The following is a 22,480-nucleotide window of genomic DNA, read 5'->3' as shown; positions in this document are numbered from 1 at the left end:
AGCGCTTGTTACCATGGTGATGTGCGGTAGCGCAGGAAGTGTAAGATGATGATGTTGAACTTCCGGGGCAGAACACAGGCAACAACAAATCATCTCGTGACTTGAGAGCAGATGGAGACATTAGAGAGTAGAACGCTGTGTGCGCTGTGACCTCCAGACTGCACAGCCCGTCAGTACTCACTGTGTGACTACACTGCACTCACGTGGGCTGCATACAGCAGCTCCATCATCATCATCCAGCGCACAGTTCATATACAATTTCTCCCAACCCCGCAGATTAGCATGTCGTTTGTTTTCTTATTAACAGTTTGGAAATGTTGACTCTGTAGGTCGCTGTATTACTAGAAAAATAATGAAATCCCTCTGTTATGATTTGCAGAGGGCTTTACAGATCACCTGACAGACTGATGGGTGGCTTCAAGGGTTTGCTTATTGACTGTGATTGAATTTAGAAATACATGCGACGACTGAGAAAATTTTAGATTACAGAGGGCAGAAGGACTGTGGCTGTGTTTCACTCTGGTGTGACTTAGATCTTCAGAGCTGGAATGGTCAACATACTTTCTATGGTGTGGAGAAAGATCCTGCGCAAGAGATGGGTACTGGGTGTCGTGTTTGGCCTGTCTCTGATTTATTTCCTCACCAGTACTTTCAAGCAGGTGAGTAGTGCTGCTTTTGAAGTTAACATCCTGTTTTAAAGTGACACTGAAGCAAAAAAAAAAAAATGATGTAAGGATTTGGCTGTGTAATACAGATAATTAATAGAACATTAGTAGCAAAGAAAATTGGTCTCATATTTTTTTTTATTTTCATGTATATAGCTTTTTTTTTCTTATCAGTACTACACATACAAATCATTATATCATAAGTTTATTTTCAACAAAGATTCACCCAAGTGATCGAGTAAATTGGAAATAAAATGCCGTAATACATTGATCATTTCACCATCAACAAACTAATCTGTACTTCCTATCCATAATAACCGATTATAAAAGTTTTTCCGATTGATTAAACTATCAGTTACCTTTAGAATCTTTCAGTCAATTTGGGAAATCAACAAGGTTTATTTTCTAATATGATCCCACATATCTGCCCGCATGGGCGATTCTTCACTGAAAATTGTCCCGTAACTTTAGGTTGTTAGTGTAAAAATAAAAGATTATTGGACACCACCAACAGTTCAGACAAAATATTCTCCCTCTATTGTTCCACATGTGGCATGCCAGCAGTTAACAAATAGGGCAATGGGGATACCTCCCATTCTCTGTATGCTCTTGTAGATGCCTTGGAGACCTTTTATGTGCATGATCTTACTTACTGTCCCTATGACGATTGGCGTGACTGCGGTGGCAGCCCCAGTACCACTCCACGCCGATTGGCGTGAATGGCTGCGGGCGGGGATTGCAGGAGATCGCACGCGCACCTCCGCATGAATGATAGTGCTCCGCTCCGTCTTTATTCTCCCATCGGCGATTGCCGCTTGGAAACTGTTTTGCCATCAGTTAACATGTGTACAGCGTTGCGATCTACATCAGCATGACACGGCTGTCCCCCTGGCAGGCAGAAAAGTGATCCCGATCCGCTGTCATAGGCTGAAGCCTATGATAGCTGATCACGCTGATCGGGAGGAGGGAGGGATAGTAAATAAATAAATAGTAAAATGTATTAAAAAAAAAAAATGTGTGTGTGTGTATATATATATATATATATATATATATATATATATATATATATATATATATATATATATATATATATATATAGAGCAATCAGACCCCACCAACAGAGAGCTCTTTTGGTGGGGAGAAAAGAGGGGGGGGATCACTTGTGTGCTGAGTTGTGCGGCCCTGCAGCGAGCCCTTAAAGAGAACCCGAGGTGTGTTTAAAGAATGTTATCTGCATACAGAGGCTGGATCTGCCTATACAGCCCAGCCTCTGCTGCTATCCCAAACCCCACTAAGGTCCCCCTGCACTCTGCAATCCCTCATAAATCACAGCCATGCTGTGAGGCTGTGTTTACATCTGTAGTGTCAGTCTCAGCTGCTCCCCCGCCTCCTGCATAGCTCCGGTCCCTGCCCAGCGGCATCCCCCCAGCCGCTTCGATCAGGAAATCCCGTTCAAAGAATGGGTTTTCCTGGAGGGCTTCCCTCGTCGCCATGGCGACGGAGTGGGATGACGTCAGTGACGTCATTGGGAGTCCCGATCCACCCCTCAGCGCTGCCTGGCACTAAATGGCGGGGGGGGGGCGGCGCGGTGCGACGGATAGCGGCGATCGAACGCGGGGCGGCGGTGATCGGTGTGCTGACGCAGCTAGCAAAGTGCTAGCTGCGTGCAGCAAAAAAAAAAATTAAGCAAATCGGCCCAGTAGGGCCTGAGAAAACCTCCTGCGCGGCTTACTCCGAACGTTACCGCCAGAAAGGTTAAAAAACTTTTTTTTTATGTTTTTAAAATCTATTTTCTCAAACTATAAGATATTTTTGAAATTCCCACAGAATCGACACACATTTTCATATCGGTGGTTTGTAGGTTGGGGATTACCTGTACAGCAAATTGATATTTTTTTTTTTTTTTTTTGCAATATTATGAGGTGGTAAAATGAGTTAAAAACTATTATACGTCTTGAATACCCTGCCTATATACTGTACTGTAGTCCCAAGCATTGCTTTAATCAACATGTTTTTCCTCTATCAGGAAGAAAGAACAGTGCGAGACCGAACCATTGTTGAAATGCGCAATGATGGGCAAAACATTCAGTGGAGAGTTCAATTCAACTTGGGAAACAGCAGTAGGATTAAAGACCAGTGTCGGAACTCTGTTCAAGGAAAACTGCTCATTACAGATGATTCAGGTAAGCAATATTCACTTCAATAAACAGTATTGATGTATGTCTTTTTTTCAACACAAATAACTATATAACTGTATATATCCTGTTGAGCTGCGCATGGAGGAAAAACGTTTTAGCCATTTATTTAGGAAAGGGTTCTTTACAGTAAGAGTGGTTAAGATGTGAAATGCATTGCCACAGGAAGTCGTTATGGCAAACTCTATACCTGCATTTAAAGGGAGCTTAGATGCTTTCCTTGCGTTGAAAGACATCCATGGCTACAATTACTAGGTTATGCCTAATGATGTTGATCCAGGGATTTTATCTGATTGCCATCTGGAGTCAGGAAGGAATTTTTCCCATTTGGGGCTAATTGGACCATGCCTGGTGGGGTTTTTTTCGCCTTCCTCTGGATCAACAGGGGTATGTGGGGGACGGGCTGGAGTTGTACTTTGTACTGGTTGTACTCGATGGACGTATGTCTTTTTTCAGCCAAAATAACTATGTAACTGTTAACATGGGCTTCAAAAACTTAATTGGGGCATCAAATTCATTGCCATCGTCAGGAGTTGCCCATTGAAGCACTAAACAGATTTCTCGATTTCACATATTATTTTGAATTTATATATTGCTGACCTCTTCCATAGGGTTCAAATCTGGGTCAGGACATGGGAGGAAACTGCAATGCCCAGTGATAACCCACACAAACATGGGGAGAACATACAAACTCCATGCAGATATAGTATCCATGGTAATGGCGAATGCTCCAGAACCTGTGTCAAGGCCGGTTTCTTCTGTGATCCCTCCACAAATGGTGAATGCTTTGCCTGAGGCAGCATGTACAGTGTGTGTCTGTGTGTGTGTGCGCTAATGATTCATTACTTTTGCCCCTTGCTGAAGCAACTGTGCACAACATTCTGCTAACCAGTTCAGGTCATAGAATCCGATTTGAAAAGGACACCTGAGCTATACAGAGTAAAAGATGCAGATTTACCTTAGTTGTGGGAAGCCTCTGCTTTGTCCAGATGCTTCCTGGATCCTCCTACAGACTATAGTTCCAGCGCAGGGTCCCTCTATACTTATTTGACTCATTCCAGTTGAATTAGTTTCTTCTGTTGTTGTTGTCAAATGTGTCATGGCTGAACATGCATTAGAAAGGTCCACACACACAAGAACGGCTTAGTTTAACTGGACATGTGTGTACATGTACCCAGTTGGGATGGACTTGTCGTTGGCACCAGAAAATAAATTGGAATTATGCAAGTCGAAAAGGCATACAGGGATCCTTGTGTTGGACCTGTGATCTGCAGTAGGCTTTGGGTAGCTGCTGGGCCATTAAGAGACTACCCAATATTGAGGTGAGTATGTACAGTAACTTTTTTTTACAATTTTACAGTAAAAGTGAACTTTAAAACTAGATTTTTCTAAGAGGTAGCTTCTAGTCTTAAAGTGTACCTGAGATGGGGCTGGAGAGAAAATGTATACATACCTGGGGCTTCCTCCAGCCCCCTCTGGCCTGATCAATCCCTTGCCATTCTCCGCCGTCTCCTCGTTCATCAGCAATCGGTCCGGTAAGTTGTCCAGTTGGTGCTGTCTTGGCTGCGTGTGCTCACTTGGTCGGGAGCGCTCTGCACCTGCGAAGGACGCTCCCAGTGGTGAGAGTGTGATGATGCGCGTGCGGCCCTTTGATAGGGGAGCCTCACAGTGATAAACAACGTTCCACACTACCCAAATGAGTCACTGAAGTCTCATATAACAATCATAATTTATTGAAACTGCATACAAATCCCCCTAAATCCCCACTAAAAAGAGCAGCCTATGATGTAGGTTACACCACATACACAGCCGGCATGTGTCACACAGAACGCACACGCATCACACATCCACACAAGCAAACCGTCCTTGTAACTCCCGGGAGTGATGAAAAACATCAGTATCAATCCTTTGAACAAGGGGTCTGGTGGGAAGTGTGGTTCTAAACAGCTCTTCATATGGTGCTGGAAAGCCTTGTGACAATGTTCAACATCATGCATCAAAGTACTCGCAATGAAGCCTCATGATACAGTTCATAACAGCAACTCAAGCGGCCAACGGAGCTTAAAGCATAAGCAATGCAAGCAGGCAGACACACCGCAGCATAAACAGGGAGGTTCTCACAACCTCCTGTCATTGATTCACGGTACCCCGGAGGGCTCTCACCACCTCTACGGGGCCTCCACCGCGCTGATGTTCACTTCGGTGGCATCCACTCTGCCGTTCATGCGCTGAGATAGCTATGTCCCTTCACCGCTCGCTCCCGCCGCTGTTCCAAGCATCCAGTTCCACGCTGTGAACACACGTGTGCAGCCGTGACGTCACCACACTGCTCTGATCCCGTGACTAGTATCGCCCGCCTATCCGGGCTTCATCAGACGGTCATGTGAGAAGCACCGTCCGATTCACTATTTAGTCTCTCTGCACCTCCCATGACCACTCCCCCGGCCATGCTGATTGGTCCTTCTTTCGTTTACATGGCTTTGGATAGCACAGCCCACCTTTCTCTCCACTGGCAACTCGTATAGTCCTGCATTCAACACAAGTCCAGACGTAATTATGCCCATTAGATTGTTACACTGACAATTCCACTGGGGTAAAGATGTATCACCTTGAACTTCTCTCATTAAAGCAGTCCATTCCCAGTAGTCTTCATATTATTGGAGGGGAAAGGTTGGAGGGGGAAGCATAGATTTTTTTATATGGAACGCTATCTAAGAAATGTTGGACTATGCCATAAAGTCAAAGGCACAGACACACCACATCCAGATCACAACAGACATACAATCTAAGTTGGTAAAAAGGGTGCTAGCGGCAGATCGGTATTTAAACCATCGGGTATGACAGTACCCAATCTAAAAATCCAGCTGGATTCCACTTGGCAAAGTCTCCTATCTAGATCCCCTCCCCTTGTGGGAATCTGCATCTTGATAATACCCTTAAATCTCAGACAATCCGGGTTCTTATCGTGATATAACTTAAAATGCAGACCCAGGGGGCTTGTCTCATCACCTGCCTTTATATTACCAACGTGCTGCTGTATGCGTTTTGATCATGCGCGTAGTTTTTCCGATATATTTCAAACCGCACGGACACTCAATCATGTAGACTATAAAACGACTTTCACAGTTAATGAACGTCCGAATATCGTACGATCGCCTTGATCTAGCATCAGCAAACACGTTGGATCGATGAACCAGGTGACAGACACTACACTTAGCACATGGAAACATCCCAGGGGGCCGCGTAGAGGGGCCCAACCACATTCTCGTCGACTGTCTTGTTACTGAACGAAATTCCGATTGCACCAACATGTAGCGAAGGTTGGGGGCCCTTTTAGCCGCCATCCTGGGATAGTCCCCAACCACCTCTATTATCTTAGGATCCAGCCTCAGGATGTTCCAGTGCTTAGCCAACACCCTCCTAAGCTGGTTCCAATGCGTACCATACTGTGTAATCAAGCGGAGATTATCATCCCTCGGTTTCCTCTTCTTATTGGTATGTAGCAGCAATGCATCTCTTGGTGTCGCATCACTGCGAGACCTTGCTTTCCCCAAAAGTCTCTTCCCCATAGCCTCGTCTGGAAAATCTGCCGCACATCTCATCAGCCTCCCTTGTATAATCCTCCTCCCCACTGCAGTTGCGTTTAACCTGCAACAATTGGCCAACTGGAATGCCCTGCAGTAGGGAGGGCGGATGGAAGCTAGAGGCGTGAAGCAGAGTATTCCCTGCTGTCGGTTTGTGATAAGTCACCGTCCTGAGTTTGTTAGTATCCTTTCTAATCAGTAGGTCAAGGAAACTAATTTCATTTTCATCAATAGTGTATGTGAGCACAATATTCCTCTCGTTCATATTCAACTGATCCAGGAATACATTTAGTTCCTCCCTTGTACCCCGCCAGACCATGAAGACGTCATCAATGTAACGAATCCAGGCCGCGGCGTGCGCTCCAAACCCCACATTAGTATATACCTCCTGTCATTCCCACAGACCTAAGTGGAGGCACGCATAGGCTGGAGCACACGCCGTGCCCATTGACGTCCCCCTGGTCTGGCAGTAGTATGTTCCATCAAACCTGAAACAATTGAGGGTAAGAACCATCTCCAATAGATCCATAATGACCTGACTTCTCCCAGGCTGTACCATGCCCGCATGTTTCAGGAAGAATTCCACAGCACTCAATCCCACATCATGCGGGATTGAGGTGTACAGTCCCTCAACGTCAATCCCCACCAAAAGATCCGTCGGCTGTATCGAAAGATCCTCTAACAAAAACAATACGTGACGCGTGTCACGCGCATATGAAGGTAAATCATTCACCATATATTTTAAATTCGTGTCCAGAAACGTCGACACTTTTTCAAAGGGGCCACCGACCGCCGATACAATCGGACGACCTGAGGGGGCATCGGCATTCTTATGCAGTTTAGGCAAAAGGTACAGCACTGATATTCTGTATTAATTAACTTTCATAAAGCTCCATTCATCATGACTGATGGCATTCTCGTCTAACGCAACGTCCAGACGGCCATTCAATTTTTTGACAATATCAGGGAATGGATCAAAGTTCAGCTTTTTGTAAATGTCATTATCCATCAGTTGTCTGTTTACTTCTGTTACATACATATCCTTCCCCCACAACACAACATTGCTTCCCTTATCACTAGGTTTCAATACCATAGCTTGGGATTGTCTCAAATCCATCAAGGCCTGGTGTTCATCGGCAGACAAGTTGTCAGTGGAGGGAGGATGCCAGTTTATGAATTTTAGATCATGTTCGACTGCTTCGGCAAAGGTTTTCAAGTGGGGGTTTAGGGAAAGTGGGGGAAAATATTTCGATTTAGGTCTCAAATCAGAGAATGTAGTGGATTGATGTTCAATTTCGTCTAGGTCAATAGTCGTCTGGTCTGCTAGGGACTCCAATTCAATGAGCGGTTTCCTGTCTGCTATCGTCAATTCAGTCTCTATGGTCTCAAGGTTGTTATTAATTTAAAAGAAAGAAGCAGTTCAGTGTGGCACTCCCTGAATGATGTGACCAGTATGCAGGAGGAAACAATGAAGCTGCTGACCTCTTTGCTACCAATACCCCTTTAAAAGGATCCGAGGGATGCTAAGACATGTGCTCCGCCAATATCCATAGAAGGAAGGGTATAACAACAATGCACATAAAGAAGCAGAAGCGTGCACTAATGTCCTCAAGTGAATCTCGCCTTTTAATCCTCCAGGACAAATCCATACAAACGGGGTAACATCAGTGTACACATTAGTATAGTTGCATATACATACTGGTGCTGGTAGCAGTGGTCTGGTGGGTGCCTAGGGTGTGAAGGGATCGGCGACGGCCGTTTCGCGTCCAACAGGACGCTTGGTGGAACGCAGCGTGACTGATTCCTTTTCAGAATTGGTTTGGGATCTCTCTGACCTCCTTTCTGTTTCTTTGACCTTTTTTCTTTTTGATTTTTCCTCTTCTTTCCTCCCCTCCTTCCTCGTGCCCTTCGTCCTCGCCACTTGAATCTAAAAAATTCACTGATTTATCTGACTGTGCTCCATCACCCTCCACACCCTCTGACTCTGACCCTCCTGTTTTGGATCCTGACCTCGTCCTAGGTTGACCGGGTTGCTATTCAAAAAATACCCCCTCGTTCCAATCCGCTATATCTTTTAGAAACTTTTCCCTTTTAACATTCTTGATCTTTCTTTGTGTAGACTCAATTTCTTTCTTGAGTTGTGGAATTGTCAGTGTAACAATCTAATGGGCATAATTACGTCTGGACTTGTGTTGAATGCAGGACTATACGAGTTGCCAGTGGAGAGAAAGGTGGGCTGTGCTATCCAAAGCCATGTAAACGAAAGAAGGATCAATCAGCATGGCCGGGGGAGTGGTCATGGGAGGTGCAGAGAGACTAAATAGTGAATCGGACGGTGCTTCTGCTCTGATGAAGCCCGGATAGGCGGGCGATACTAGTCACGGGATCAGAGCAGCGTGGTGACGTCACGGCTGCACACGTGTGTTCACGGCGTGGAACTGGATGCTTGGAACAGCGGCGGGAGCGAGTGGTGAAGGGACATAGCTATCTCAGCGCATGAACGGCAGAGTGGATGCCACCCAAGTGAACATCAGCGCGGTGGAGGCCCCGTAGAGGTGGTGAGAGCCCTCCGGGGTACTGTGAATCACTGACAGGAGGCTGCGAGAACCTCCCTGTTTATGCTGCGGTGTGTCTGCCTGCTTGCATTGCTTAGGCTTTAAGCTCCGTTGGCCGCTTGAGTTGCTGTTATGAACTGTATCATGAGGCTTCATTGCGAGTACTTTGATGCATGATGTTGAACATTGTCACAAGGCTTTCCAGCACCATATGAAGAGCTGTTTAGAACCACACTTCCCACTAGACCCCTTGTTCAAAGGATTGATACTGATGTTTTTCATCACTCCCAGGAGTTACAAGGACGGTTTGCTTGTGTGGATGTGTGATGCGTGTGCGTTCTGTGTGACACATGCCGGCTGTGTATGTGGTGTAACCTACATCATAGGCTGCTCTATTTAGGGGGATTTGTATGCAGTTTCAATAAATTATGATTGTTATATGAGACTTCAGTGACTCATTTGGGTAGTGTAAAAATCATTCAGAACTGCTCTTGGTGTGCAGCAGCCCTTTCTTTTAGTCATGTTGACTACAATTGGAGCATTAAAAAATGCAGGGGGTATATGATATAAACTGCATGTATGTAGATTTCCCAAATGGAAACTGAATCCAGGGCCTGTCTGCTTACTGGTAAAAAGTTCAAACTAGCTAGCGATGTATAGCGGGTAGTGTCTTTTATAAATTTGTCTTCAATTCTGTAGTGAATGACTTATTGGCAATTCAAGTTTTTATTACTGACTTTTCTATTTTTTTCTGTCAGGTCATGTCTGTGAGCGCAAAGAACTGCTGGCAAATGGCTGCTGCAACATCAATGTGGCTGGCACAAGACAGTACAACTGTGAAAGCTGCTTATCTAATGATTGCTGCAGTGTTTATGAGTACTGTGTATCTTGCTGCCTTCAGCCCAACAAGGTGCTTACTGATATTTGGTGTCATTAAATGGGTATAATTTGTATAACAGTAAATTGCTACAGTCTAATCCTTACTTTATGGGTGTGGTGATTATATGTAACCATATTTTGTAAAGAGGGATTTATTATACAGTTCTGATTCTTTCTTATTGGTAAACCCATAATCAAGCGTGAGTTTGAAGTAAGGCATTACTACAGTTAGCTCGGTGCAGTCATGGTGTAAGTTGTGTGGCTGTTCTCCCTTCTACTCCTCACCACTGTACAATTTTACTTCCTCTATAAGCCCCCAATTAATTTAGCATCTTGTTTACAAAAGATTAACATTCTTATGCTGGGGTACAGGGTACGTTTTCCCCTTATCAATTGAGCCGCTGATGGCTCGATTGATAATTTCCGACAGGCCCGATGACCCCGCTCGATCCCCGCGGGCGGACAGTAGCGGGGAATCGAGCGGAAGATAAGGAAGCGCCCGCGGGGACGAGCGGGAATCGATCCGGACGGCGGCGGGAGTCGATCCGGCGGCTAATCGAGGTGCCGGGTTGTACCATGTATCCCCAGCATTAACCCCAGCTTGATAAGTGACCCACTTCAATCTGGCTTTTGACCCTCGCACTCCACATATATGGCTCTCACAAAGGTGGCCAGTTACCTTTTCAGAGCAAAGTCACAAGAAAACTGTCTGCTTTTTCTCTTGGACGTTTTATCACCTTTTTCACTGTTGATCACTTCCTTTTCTCCAAAGCACTCAGTTCATGGAATGTGGTGACACTGCCTTCTCTTGTTTTGCTTCCTGTTTATCTGGCTGCTCGTTGCAAATATTTCATTAGTAACTTTTCCTCTCAGTCACTATTTTGGTGTTCCTCAAGGCTCAGCCCTTGGACCTGGGCTCTGTCTTGACACCTCTTCCCTTGGCAAACGCCTCCTTTATGCAGATGATCCCCAACTTTACCAGTTATTCCTGACTTGGCTCCCTCTGTCCTAAGCAAATTATGAATCTTCCTCTGTTATATCATTGTGAATAGCTGCCTAACTCAAACTGGATGAAACTGAGCACTGCTTAATTTGTTGGCGCTTTATAAACGAAAGTTAATGATGATACTTTTGTCTACTTTAGCCTCTTTTACTTTTTTGGTGAACATATCATTAAAAATCCCGGCTTAAAGAGAACACGAGGCGGCATGGAAAAAGTACAACCCCCCCAAAAAAACACATACTACCTGCTCTACGCCACCTCTCTGATGAATTTGCGCCACTCTCTGTGGCCCAGTTCATCCTCTGATCACCGGCCGAGAAAATGTAAGATGGCCGCGACCCGGAAGTACTTCCTGGGTCACGGCTTAGCTGCCGGAGGTGTGGGAGTGAGGTGATGGAGGCGGGGGAGCAGGTGATTGACGACTGGAAGGGCAAAAGGAGGCTAGCGGCAGTCAGATTGTTGCTAGCTTTCAGGTTGGACAGCAGAGCCCCTGGTGGACTGCCGGCGGGACAAGGACACAGAGGCATGTCATTGGGCAGAGAACATACCTCTGTGTCCTATAAATCTATACACAGTCCGCCTCGGGTACTCTGTAAATCCCTGCTTAGGTTTCACATTAGTGCTGTACATGCCAAATTACTATTTCGAAAAAATTTCTTGAGGACTAAGGAGCCGAACTAGAGATTGAATTCAATTTTGCTCATTGCTGTTACTCTTTGCCTGTGACATTTTGTCAAAGAAAACCACAGGAAATAACCCATAGACCATGTGCAGATGCCACAGTGGCAGCTGCTAATCGGTGGCTGTTAGTGCTGCTGGCACAGTGGTAGCTGCTAATCAGGGGCTGTTAGTGCTGCTGGCCCCTGCATGTGGAACTGCAGCTATGGTCTGCGGGTTGCTTGGTATCAACTAGAGAAATTTGGGGGCCACCAGAAATGGCTCAGCGGTCCGCATTTGGCGCCCAATCCAGACTTTGGACATGCCTGTCTTATGCAGTTATCAGTGTTTTTCATTTTGGCATGTGCTTTACCGATTTCAGTGGCTTTAGTGATAATTTTCCTTAGGCAATGCATTGTGAATGTACCGACAAATAATTTCATTATTTTAATTGTTCTGAAAAAGATGAAAGGTTTAATATAGATACGGTGTTGCCTTCACATTGCCCTGAGAAGCTAGAAATGAATTTAACTAGAATGTTAAAAATATTTCAGGTGTTTTAGCTCTTTAGCTTTTTTGTTTTTGTCTTCGGTTTAGCAACGTGTGTTGGAGCGCTTTCTAAACCGAGCTGCAAGGGCTTTCCAGAACTTATTCCTGGCAGTAGAAGACCACTTTGAGCTGTGTTTGGCCAAATGTCGAACATCCTCGCAGGTAATGCACTGCAAAAGATGGAGTTGGAATATTGTTGGCAACTGTGTGTTTTCAGGTGTTTGTTCCAAACTTTGTTGTTTTGCTTTTTAGGAGATAATTACATTTCAGTCGCAATGAAATGAAAAAGTTCTTCGCTCCGTTCTGGTTTCGCTCTGAATAGCCTCTAATCTTTAAGTGAAATGTTGTAGACAAAGGGATCCTTTGTAAATAATATATATATATTATTATTATTTTTTTAATAACTTTGGTTAAGGAGCAAAAGATCCATTGAAAGGTTACTGCACTTTTTGGGTTTTGCTAGTGGAACCACCTTCAGAAGAATTACAGCCATTCCCTTTTTATAATTCGATACTGGCCTTCTAGAATGCTGTTTAGGAACTTTTGTCCACCCTTCTCTGCAGAGCTGCTTTGAAGCACACCTGAACTGAGCAAGGAATATGGAGGCTGGCATATTTGTTTCCTGTGAAACTATGCAAATTGCCTGGCTGCCCTGCAGTGGCTTCCGAAGCTCTTGTGTAATTTTAATTGCGTGCAGCCCGCAGGTCATTGCTGTGGCGACACATGCATAAATGTTTAGGGCCAATCTGCGTCACCGCTCTGCCTCCATCTCCACTCTCCTGAAATCCCATAGGAATTAGTATAGAACTACAGAGAAATGGCCGCCGGAGTGTATACTCAATATACACTGGAAAATGTCAGATTTTTTTTTTTTTAGTCCTGTAGTGATCACTATGGGACTACAGAAAATGGCTGCAGAAGTCCCAGTGGGGAGAAAGAGAGAACAGAGACATGGGACTTGACTTGATGAGTGAAGGGTAGCCACTTATGCCAGCAGTAGCCACTATGGCAGCAGCTACCACTGTGTCAGCAGCAGCCACTCATTAGCAGATGCCACTATGCTATCAGAAGCCAATCATTAGCAGCCGCCACTACACACTGAAGGAGGTATGATGACTGCACACATCGTATAAAATGTATTTCCTGTGGAAATGTTTTATTTGACAAAACTATAATAGACATACTGTACCTAGGGGCAATCAGAAAAAAATTGTGTTTAGTTTAATTAGTTTGGCCCCCTAGCTATCTAAAGACTGGTGATATGGACCTTGGGCCAAAAAGTTTGAACACCCCTGACCTATTTGAACTGTGTAGCATCGATGTCCAAAACTCTCCTCAGTAGTTTGCTGTAATTCCGATCTCCCAGATACGGCTGCTATCAGCGTAGGTTTTATTCTCAAATGCAGTTTTCACTATTGTTCCCCACTTTCTCCCTGTATTTGGGAAGAACCAGCCGGGCCTATGGTGGACGTGAGGGGAGAGGTGGATTGGAATATATGCATTGACTATGCTAGACACTGAGCACCCAGCCGGTGTGAGATGGGAGTCCTGGTGACTTGCACGCTGACATCAGCCATATCTGAGAGATTACAGCAAGTCTTTGCCATGCAAACTACGGAGGAGCGTTTTGGATATTGATAGTTCATCTAGTGGTTTGTACCACAATACAAGTCCTGTTTTGCACCTCCTATTTCTGACAAGTTGACAGCAGTTTTATCTTTGTGGAAGCACACCACTAACTTGTTGCAGGGTGCTTGTTACACACTTTTCCTATATTTATAAGTGTTCCGCTCAATTGATTCATATTTTGCCCCACACTACAGCATCAGGGACAACACTTACTTTTACGCTTTCTGCATTTAAGAGCCATAGGACCGGCTCCAGTCCCCTGGCAGCTGCATTGTGCTGCTCTCATAACTCTTAATACTTGGACAAGTATCCGTCTCCTAGTGATACACTTGCAGGCATATAGTCTAGAACAATGATAAACTAGGTGAAGGGATGTGGACTTTACCACATAAGTCATTGATTCTTTTGGCACCCTGAATAAAAGTGGATGTATCTGAAAGGAGTTTATGACATTGCACTATGTACAGTGCTATGGAAGATGTTGGTGCATTATACATAAAAACAAAAATAGTCTGAGAAGGTACATTTTGAGGATGCTCTTGATGGTTTCATAGCTCAGCTTGGTGAATAGGTTACAGAGGTGTTCCATGAGGGTAAGAGAAGGTGATCAAAATGAAGGATAGGAGGTTTTCATGTGCAGAGCAGAAGTTTCAGGGGCGTGGCATCTAGAAATTAGTGTGGAAATGGATGGAGGGGAGATCTTATGGAGTTTTTTTTTATTTTTATTTTTTTAGGCCTTCAACCCACTAGAAGCACTTGTGATTAGCTCTTGCTAAATTAATGCTATGGGTGATTTTTAGAAAATCCCATCCCTCAATTGGGATCACTGGCATAGTATTACATTAGCAATAGCTTTTCAGATCACTGGCTCTCAGAGGAGTGCTGCTAGTGGGTCTCAAGCCTAGGTGAGGGTTGGGAGTTTGAACTGAATTCTCTGGGTATTTAGCAACCAGTGATGAAATTGGCATAGAGGGACTGCATCCAAGGAACTGGAAGTGGAAGATGTTGGTGGTGAGACGGAGTACCAGTCTTCAGTAAGTGACTGGAGAAAAGTCAGTCTGTTTTTTTTTTTGGTAGGTCAAGTAAGATTTTGTAACTATTGACAGGATACGAAGGTATAGTCAATCATGTTAGTAGCTGATTGTATGAGTAGGGAGTATATTCAGTATATGCATTTGAAATTAAAGTACTGGGAGGTTAAGGAGTCACTGCAGCTTAAATGAAAGCTCAATGTTAAATATTATACCGAGACTGGGCTTTAGGGGCTGAGGTTAGGGAGATGTTTTCTACATTGATAGCGACTACAGGCAGAAAAGGGGTGAGATAAAAAGTTCTGTTTTATTTTTATGAAGGTTAAGAAAACCGGATGACCTAAATGAAGAGACACAGTGTCGGACTGGGAGGTGGAAAAGCTGAGGGAATCCACTTGCTGGCCAAGCAGCAGTAATTGGGTGTTGCCGCTCGCATTGAAGTCTTGCTACAGGTTTCTATTGGGAGTGTTAACTCATGATTACTGCTGCTTGGCCAGCAGGTGGATTTATTCAGCTTTTCCACCTCCCAGTCCAACGCTGACGAGACAGCAGTTTGACAGTGTGGTCTTCACATAATCTAGAGGATGGTAGCTGAGATATATTTTAGTGTTACTGTCATAGACGTGATGAAAACTGAATAATCCTATCTGTCCCAGGTCATAAGTGTTGATGGAAAAGAAAAGCAAGAAGTTTTGAGTCAGGCCATTTATTGGCCAACTTAAAAGAATAAAAGTAAGCAAGCTTTCAGTTGTGTAGCCTTCATTAGATTCTCTACTATACTTTACTGCTACTACTATGGAAAATAAAAGGGATCCAAAGACGAAAGCTTGTATAGAAAGTGGGGAGGACATAGTATAGGAGTAAAACTGTGAAAAAACACCCAGATGGCTAATCCAAGAGCGCACTAAAGGAAAGAGTATTCACACCATTCAATCCCTTAATTTTCCTAGGAGGTACATGGTAAGAGCCAAGTGGCTTGAGCATATCTGCAGAGACAGTGGGGTCCCCTGGTGTTTGTACTTGCCTAACCCAATCGAAGCGGGCTAGCCCACTGGCAGCGATTTGCTGATTCCAAATGTACACCGTCCACTTAATGAAACAGTACATGTTGCTATAGCTGAGTAGGTTTTATGTATAGCATTTGTGCCCTGAACTTTCGCCTTAGCAATCGATGCACGGTTGTTAAGGGTGACATGAAGGCTCGGTGCGCACTGAAACACTGATCAGTATGAAAACTGATCCAGATCCTTAGAACGGTGTATCGATTTTTATTTGGTATCTGTTTTTGATTAGTTGCATTAGCAAGTGATCAGTGCAGCACATCCATAGCTCCGGAATTATCGCAGCTTCCCTAAACCTGCGCAGTCCCTTTGGTGCAACTTGCTGAACGGACCCATTCTAACCAAGTATTGGGAACGGATCCATAGGTTAACATTGGATCCACTAGGATCCGTTCCGGTACAGTTTGCTAAATAAACAGTTGTAGCTGCCAATGTGAACCAGGTCTTATTGTTTGTGTGTGTACGCACCTTTACGATTTCTCATACGATATGGTTCTAAGAAGTCTGAGACTACATCTGTTTGACCACATTTGAAATAAAGAATGCAACTTTATCCCAAATTATATATTTGCTATATATTTACTGTAATAGTGTGGTGTTTTTTTTTTAAGCATAATAAAACCTTTCCGTTTTCCCTTTTTATATAAGACTACAAAAGACCTGAAGCTTTCATTTTTAAAGGGAAAAAGTAATACATATTGATGATTTGAGCAGCGTCCACAGTGAATCTTAAATTATGTATAAATGTAAATGATGATGATTGTTGTCAACACGTGGGAGAATGAAAGTCCACTACAGACTGCTGCTGGTGCAGCTGAACCTGTTTGCATTTAAGGTCCAGGCTTGGAAGCACACAGATGGCATTTGAATAAAAGCCCTGACATGATTGATTCCATGTATATATTTCTTGCCAAATGCTTGCAATTAGTGGCAGCCATGCTCAATTAAATGTAAGATAATGTGTTTATTTCAGGGCATGATTACAGGCGAATTACCATCATTTTGGGGATTTGTCAGTTATTGTCGTTATAACTCTGTTTCTCTATGTTGAAGCAGAGTAGAATATCTTGTAATTAAATGTATGCTCTGTGTGCAAATTAAAGCAGCTCTGTGGTGTAATACATGTGATTATTCTGAAGTTGGCCATACCTGTTTATCAGTTTATATGGGGCGAATCTTAGTAAATTATCTTCCTTCTGATGTAAAGACACATTAGGAAGTTCAGAGGTTAATTCCAGAACTGTAAGGATCGGTTCATTCAACTCCAGGTGTCTAAACAGAGATGCTTCATCTCTATTCACTGTCATCCGTGGCAAAGTGTAAGTCTTGCAAGCTTCTTCAGGCCCATGTCCTAATATACTACTCAGGTGCATCTGTAGTAATGTCAGTCCAACTGCACCAATGTAGCTGTCTCTCTTGTGTTCTTTTTTTGAGTAACTGCCTACATTATGCCATAAACTTGTCTGTGGTTGAGCTCTGAAGAATTCTTGAGAAAAAGCTCAAAAAGTTCAAGAACACAGGGACTCATGGTGTTTTCTTTACTCAAGATAGAGAAAGCACCATGGTGGTTTTTAGCAGGGGGGGGGTTGTGCAGGAAGACTGCAACTCCAGGGCTATAGGGTGGGAATCTGGCTGGAGTAAAGACACAAGTAGTTATAACTTGGACCCGAATGTATAATATACTGCACAAAAAGGGAATTTAAAGAGGACTAGGATCCACCTCAACCTAAAATACATGGCAGTGTCCCAAAAGAAAGCGGAACTGAGGTCCAGACAGCACGCTGAATGTCAAAAGTATAATGCTTTATTTAATTCCACATTTAAATAGAAAAAGCGGATAGTTAAAAACACTTAAGACTTAGACAAAAATGCAGTTCCTGATTGGGACCCTGCCTAGACTGTGAAACCCAGGGTTCAGTTGTGCAAAAAAGCAGTGCATATACAGAATTGAAGTTATAACAAAAATTCAGTGCTTTCTAGTGCTATAAAATAAATAGTGGTAATGTCTTGGACCACAGTGTTCTCCCCAGAATTTTTTTCCAGCTGGGTGGCAGGAAAAAGTAGCCGGGTGGGGCGAGATTAGAGAATGCAGGGCCGATGCTTCTGTTTGCAATTTTGCTTAAAGAATAGAAGGAGGTGAGCCGATGACAGCCGGGTGCTTACCAAAACTAGCCGGGTGGAGCACCCGGCTAAAAGAGCCTGGGAAGAACACTGGACCACATTTCCTCTTTCTTTTGGGGCATTGCTGTGAAATGTATAATATACGCTGGATATCCACTTTTAAAACCCACCTGTTCAGTTTGGCATTTGCAGAAATTTAACTTTTGTTGTGTGAATACTTCATCCTACTACCAATTACTGAATTTGAGAGAGCCTAAGCGCTTTGAGTTCTATGGGAGAAAAGCGCTATAGAAATGTTATTGTATTGTATTATAATATTAACCACTTCTGTACCACGTGTTTTTTTGCTGATCGGTGCTGCGTGGGCTCTCCAGCCCGCAGCACCGATCAGATATCAGCCAGGCCGATCAGACTCCCCCCCCCCCCCCCCCCCCCCTTTTTTTTCCCCACTAGGGGGATGTCCTGCTGGGGGGGTCTGATCGCCACCGGCTGCTTGCGCTTGGGGGGGGCTCTTCAAAGCCCCCTCCGCAGCGCTTCCTGGCCTCCTTCCCCTTCCTTCCTTCTCCCTCCCCCTGTGAGCGGCGCAGGACGGATTTCCGTCCTGCGCCTGATGGGATAGGCTTTAGCCTATCAGATGCCGGCGATCCCCGGGCCAATCAGAGGCCGGGGATCGCCGATCTCCTCTACCGCGCTGCTGCGGCGCTGTATACATGTAAACACCGGGGAAGATCTTCCCCGTGTGTTTACATTTACCCTGCGAGCCGCGATCGGCGGCTCACAGGGTGTTCACGGAGACGCCCTCCGTGAACTGACATGGAACGGCCTCCATGGAATCCACTTCAGGAATCGGGGGCGTACTTAAGCGTACGCAGAATCCTGAAGTGGTTAAAGAATCATGCTGTATTTCACCACTTCACCACTGAGGGGTTTTACCCCTTGAGCACCAGAGCAATTTTCACCTTTCAGCGCTCCTTCCATTCATTCATCTATAACTTTATCATTACTTATCACAATTAAATGAACTATATCTTGTTTTTTCCGCCACCAATTAGGCTCTCTTTAGGTGGGACATTATGCCAAGAATTATTTTATTCTAAATATGTTTTAATGGGAAAATAGGAAAAATGTGGGAAAAAATTAATTATTTTTCAGTTTTTGGCCATTATAGTTTTTAAATAGTGCATGCTACTGTAATTAAAACCCATGAAATGTATTTGCCCATTTGTCCCGGTTATAAAACCATTTAAATGATGTCCCTATCACAATGTTTGGCGCCAATATTTTATTTGGAAATAAAGGTGCATTTTTTTCAGTTTTGTGTCCATCCCTAATTACAAGCCCATAGTTTATAAAGTAACAGTGTTGTACCCTCCTGACATAAATATTTAAAAAGTTCAGTCCCTAAGGTAACTATTTATGTTTTTTTTTTTTTAATTGTAAATTTTTTTTACAAAAAATTTAATTACAAAAAAAAATGGGGAGTGTGGGAGGTAATGAGTTAACTTTTTGTGTATAAGTAATGTATTTGTATGTGAAAAATGCTTTAGGGTGTAGTTTTACTATTTGGCCACAAGATGGCAACAGTAACTTTTTGTTTTATGCGACCTCTAAGCGTCCTTCCGGACGCTTGGAGGAAGTACTAGGAGGCTGGTTACGGGTTTGTTTTTTTCACAATGATCGCGCTGCTTAGCGGAGAAGCAGCAGATCATTGCGGGGCTTAGATCAACGAACTGGAATGGATTTTCCCGTTCATTGATCTCCAGGCGAGCGGCTGGCGGCGGGAGTGCGCGCTAGAGCGAGCGGGAGCGCGGGCAGCAGCGGGGACGGATTTCTCCGTCCCTGGGGGGGTTAAAGGATGGAAAAAGGGACGGAGAAATTCGTACGGGCGGGGGTAAAGTGGTTCATTTGGTATTTGTTGGATTATTGTAGTGCATTGAAAATTGAAGCCAGGTCTTATACAGATGAAATTCTTCACTATTCTGACAAAGAGCAAGTCCAAGCTGCATACAATGAATTTGTATTAGCCCAAAACCATTACTTTATTAATCCCTTTAAAAAAAAATAGATTAATTGGGCTCTATTCACAAAACTTCTCATAAATGGCTTATTTATCACCTAATTGATAACAACCTTTCAGCACATTTACAAGCAAAATAATCACTCAAAGTACCGGTAAGTTGTTCCTAATTAACTACATTTCAAGATTTCTTTTCTTGTTTTAATTATTTTTTATTTTTGCTTTTTGGGAGCTTAAAAATGAAACCTAGATAATGTGAAAACATTTGAAAAATTGTGAATCATGCCCAGTGAGCTTTACAGTAAAAGCTAGTCCACACTAGGTCCGGAAACGTATCCGTGGCTGCGTTTTTCAAACCGGATGAAAAACTGAGTCCCGGATACTAATGTTGATAATAGCAGCCAGCCTCACTCAAGTTAAAAACGGATCCGTCTGCGTTTGCGGGGATCCGTTTTCAAAACCTGAACGGAAGGTCCGGATCTGCTGCATTTTCACGCAACGGATCAGGACCACGGATACACGCAGGGGGTAGTGAAAGCAATGAGAAAACGCATCTCCAGCTCCACAGGCAAAAAGCGGATGTTAAAACGGATAGCCTGTGCTTTATGATTGGCCCAAAAAAATCCTCCCACTCCTTCCTAATGATGGAGACGTTTTCTGTCAGGGAAAAACCTGAACAGAAACTGATGCAAAACTGATGCACTTTCATCAGTTTGCAGTACGGTGGGTACTTCCCCTGATCCGGACTGCAGTGTCCGTCTTGCAACTGTGTCTAGTGTGGACCAGCTCTAAAACCATTATCACCCATTTTAATTACTACACAAAAATATTTACATGTGGTACATTTGGCAAAATGTACAGTAAAATCACTTGTTTTCTGCTTTACTTCATGCTTTGTGAATTGAGCCCAGTGGCTGCTGCATGTGAAACAGAAATCTAGGCTGGTTTGATCCTTTCTATATTGCTTTCTATAAATCCTTTTTGCTAATATTTTATTTTATTTTCTTTACAGAGTGTACAACACGAGAACACTTACAGGAATCCTATTGCAAAGTACTGCTATGGAGAAAATCCCCCAGAACTTCTCCCCATGTAGAAGACCACAAAGGACTACTTAACTGCCTGCAAGTTACTTGGATAACTAAAGTCTCTGCTATGCGGGTTATGTGAGACTAAATACTACGGGTACTTCTTCAGATCGGAACATCACCTCTATAGTAGCGGAAGTTATAGATAACAAATATGGGACATTCTTAGCTATATGTTTTTCTTATCACAGCCAGTACTTAATATTATGATGGTGTATACATAATGTTTACATATCACTTAGTATGCACTGAGTGCAGCATTTTGTAAGAACACATTAGGTTGATGTGGGTTTTGTCATGGAGTATGACATTTTCAAATGGACTTTTTCATCTTGCTTGTATTTTCTTAAGCTAGATTTACTTGTATTTTCTGTAGAACATTGTTTTAATTTATTAAATGTGTCTTGTTAAATGTTGTTTCTAGCATTGTTAAAGAAATGACAACTCAGAGCTAGGCATCTTTTCATTTGCAGTGACCATCTTGTAAGTGAATGAAAATTACAAACTCGTCTTTTAAAAAGAGCCTGAGGTGAGCTCATAAATAAAAACAAAACCTAGGCTACTTGATCCCGGGGGCTGGGCGGATCAGGTAGCAGCCAAAACCACCGCTCCTGTGGGCCGCACTGGCCCACTTTCACGCTGGAAGGAGAGATTGTGTCCCTCATTCAGAGTGCAGGAAGGCTGGGGAGCGGAAGGGGGCATGGCCAGGTAGAGAGAGCTGCCAGAAACACCCCTCTCCCCAATGCTAACCTCTGAGATGGCGACAAATAATGTTGGTAATCTCGGGGGGGGGGGGGGGGGGGGGAGGGGGGGGGGGGGCTATAGCATGGCGTGGGGGGGGGGGCACAGAGGCATGTCATGAGGCAGAGAACAAGCCTCTGTGTCCCATCTGCCCCCACCCCCCTCCCCATGAACTGCCTTGGAATCTCTTTAAAGGATACCACAACTGACATGTGGCATAATGAGATGGACATGGGTATGTACAGTGCCTAGCACACAAATAACTATGCTGTGTTCCTTTTTTTCTTTCTCTGCCTGAAAGAGGTAAATATCAGGTATGTAAGTGGCTGACTCAGTCCTGACTCAGACAGGAAGTGACTACAGTGTGACCTTCACTGATAAGAAATTCCAACTATAAAACACTTTCCTAGAAGAAAATGGCTTCTGAGAGCAAGAAAGAGATAAAAAAGGGGGAAATTCTTATCAGTGAGGGTCACACTGTAGTCACTTCATGTCTGAGTCAGGACTGAGTCAGCCACTTACATACCTGATATTTACCTCTTTCAGGCAGAGAAAGAAAAAAAGGAACACCGCATAGTTATTTGTGTGCTAGGCACTGTACATACCCATGTCTATCTCATTATGCCACATGTCAGTTTTGGTATCCTTTAAGGTGTCCATATGTCGGGCAATTTTACGGGCCGTTCGACCTTCTGCTTTGATAAG

At 43.8% G+C, this 22,480-nt stretch overlaps 1 protein-coding gene across 1 annotated transcript; it reads left to right on the top strand.

Annotated features, from left to right (window-relative positions):
- The first annotated feature begins 43 nt into the window (after nt 1-43).
- On the top strand, nt 44-21,450 carry SPRING1 (SREBF pathway regulator in golgi 1). The gene is made up of 5 exons (XM_068271630.1): nt 44-659; nt 2,692-2,848; nt 9,758-9,909; nt 12,136-12,249; nt 20,959-21,450. The coding sequence occupies exons 1-5, from the start codon at nt 549-551 to the stop codon at nt 21,040-21,042; spliced, it is 618 nt and encodes a 205-aa protein (XP_068127731.1). The 5' UTR covers nt 44-548; the 3' UTR covers nt 21,043-21,450.
- Nucleotides 21,451-22,480: the final 1,030 nt, after the last annotated feature.

This window comes from Hyperolius riggenbachi, chromosome 1 (genome assembly GCF_040937935.1).
Source record: "Hyperolius riggenbachi isolate aHypRig1 chromosome 1, aHypRig1.pri, whole genome shotgun sequence".
In the NCBI taxonomy this organism is placed as follows: Eukaryota; Metazoa; Chordata; class Amphibia; order Anura; family Hyperoliidae; genus Hyperolius; species Hyperolius riggenbachi.
The sequence above is the reverse complement of the archived record's forward strand: the minus strand, read 5'-3'. Positions and strand labels throughout refer to the sequence as shown.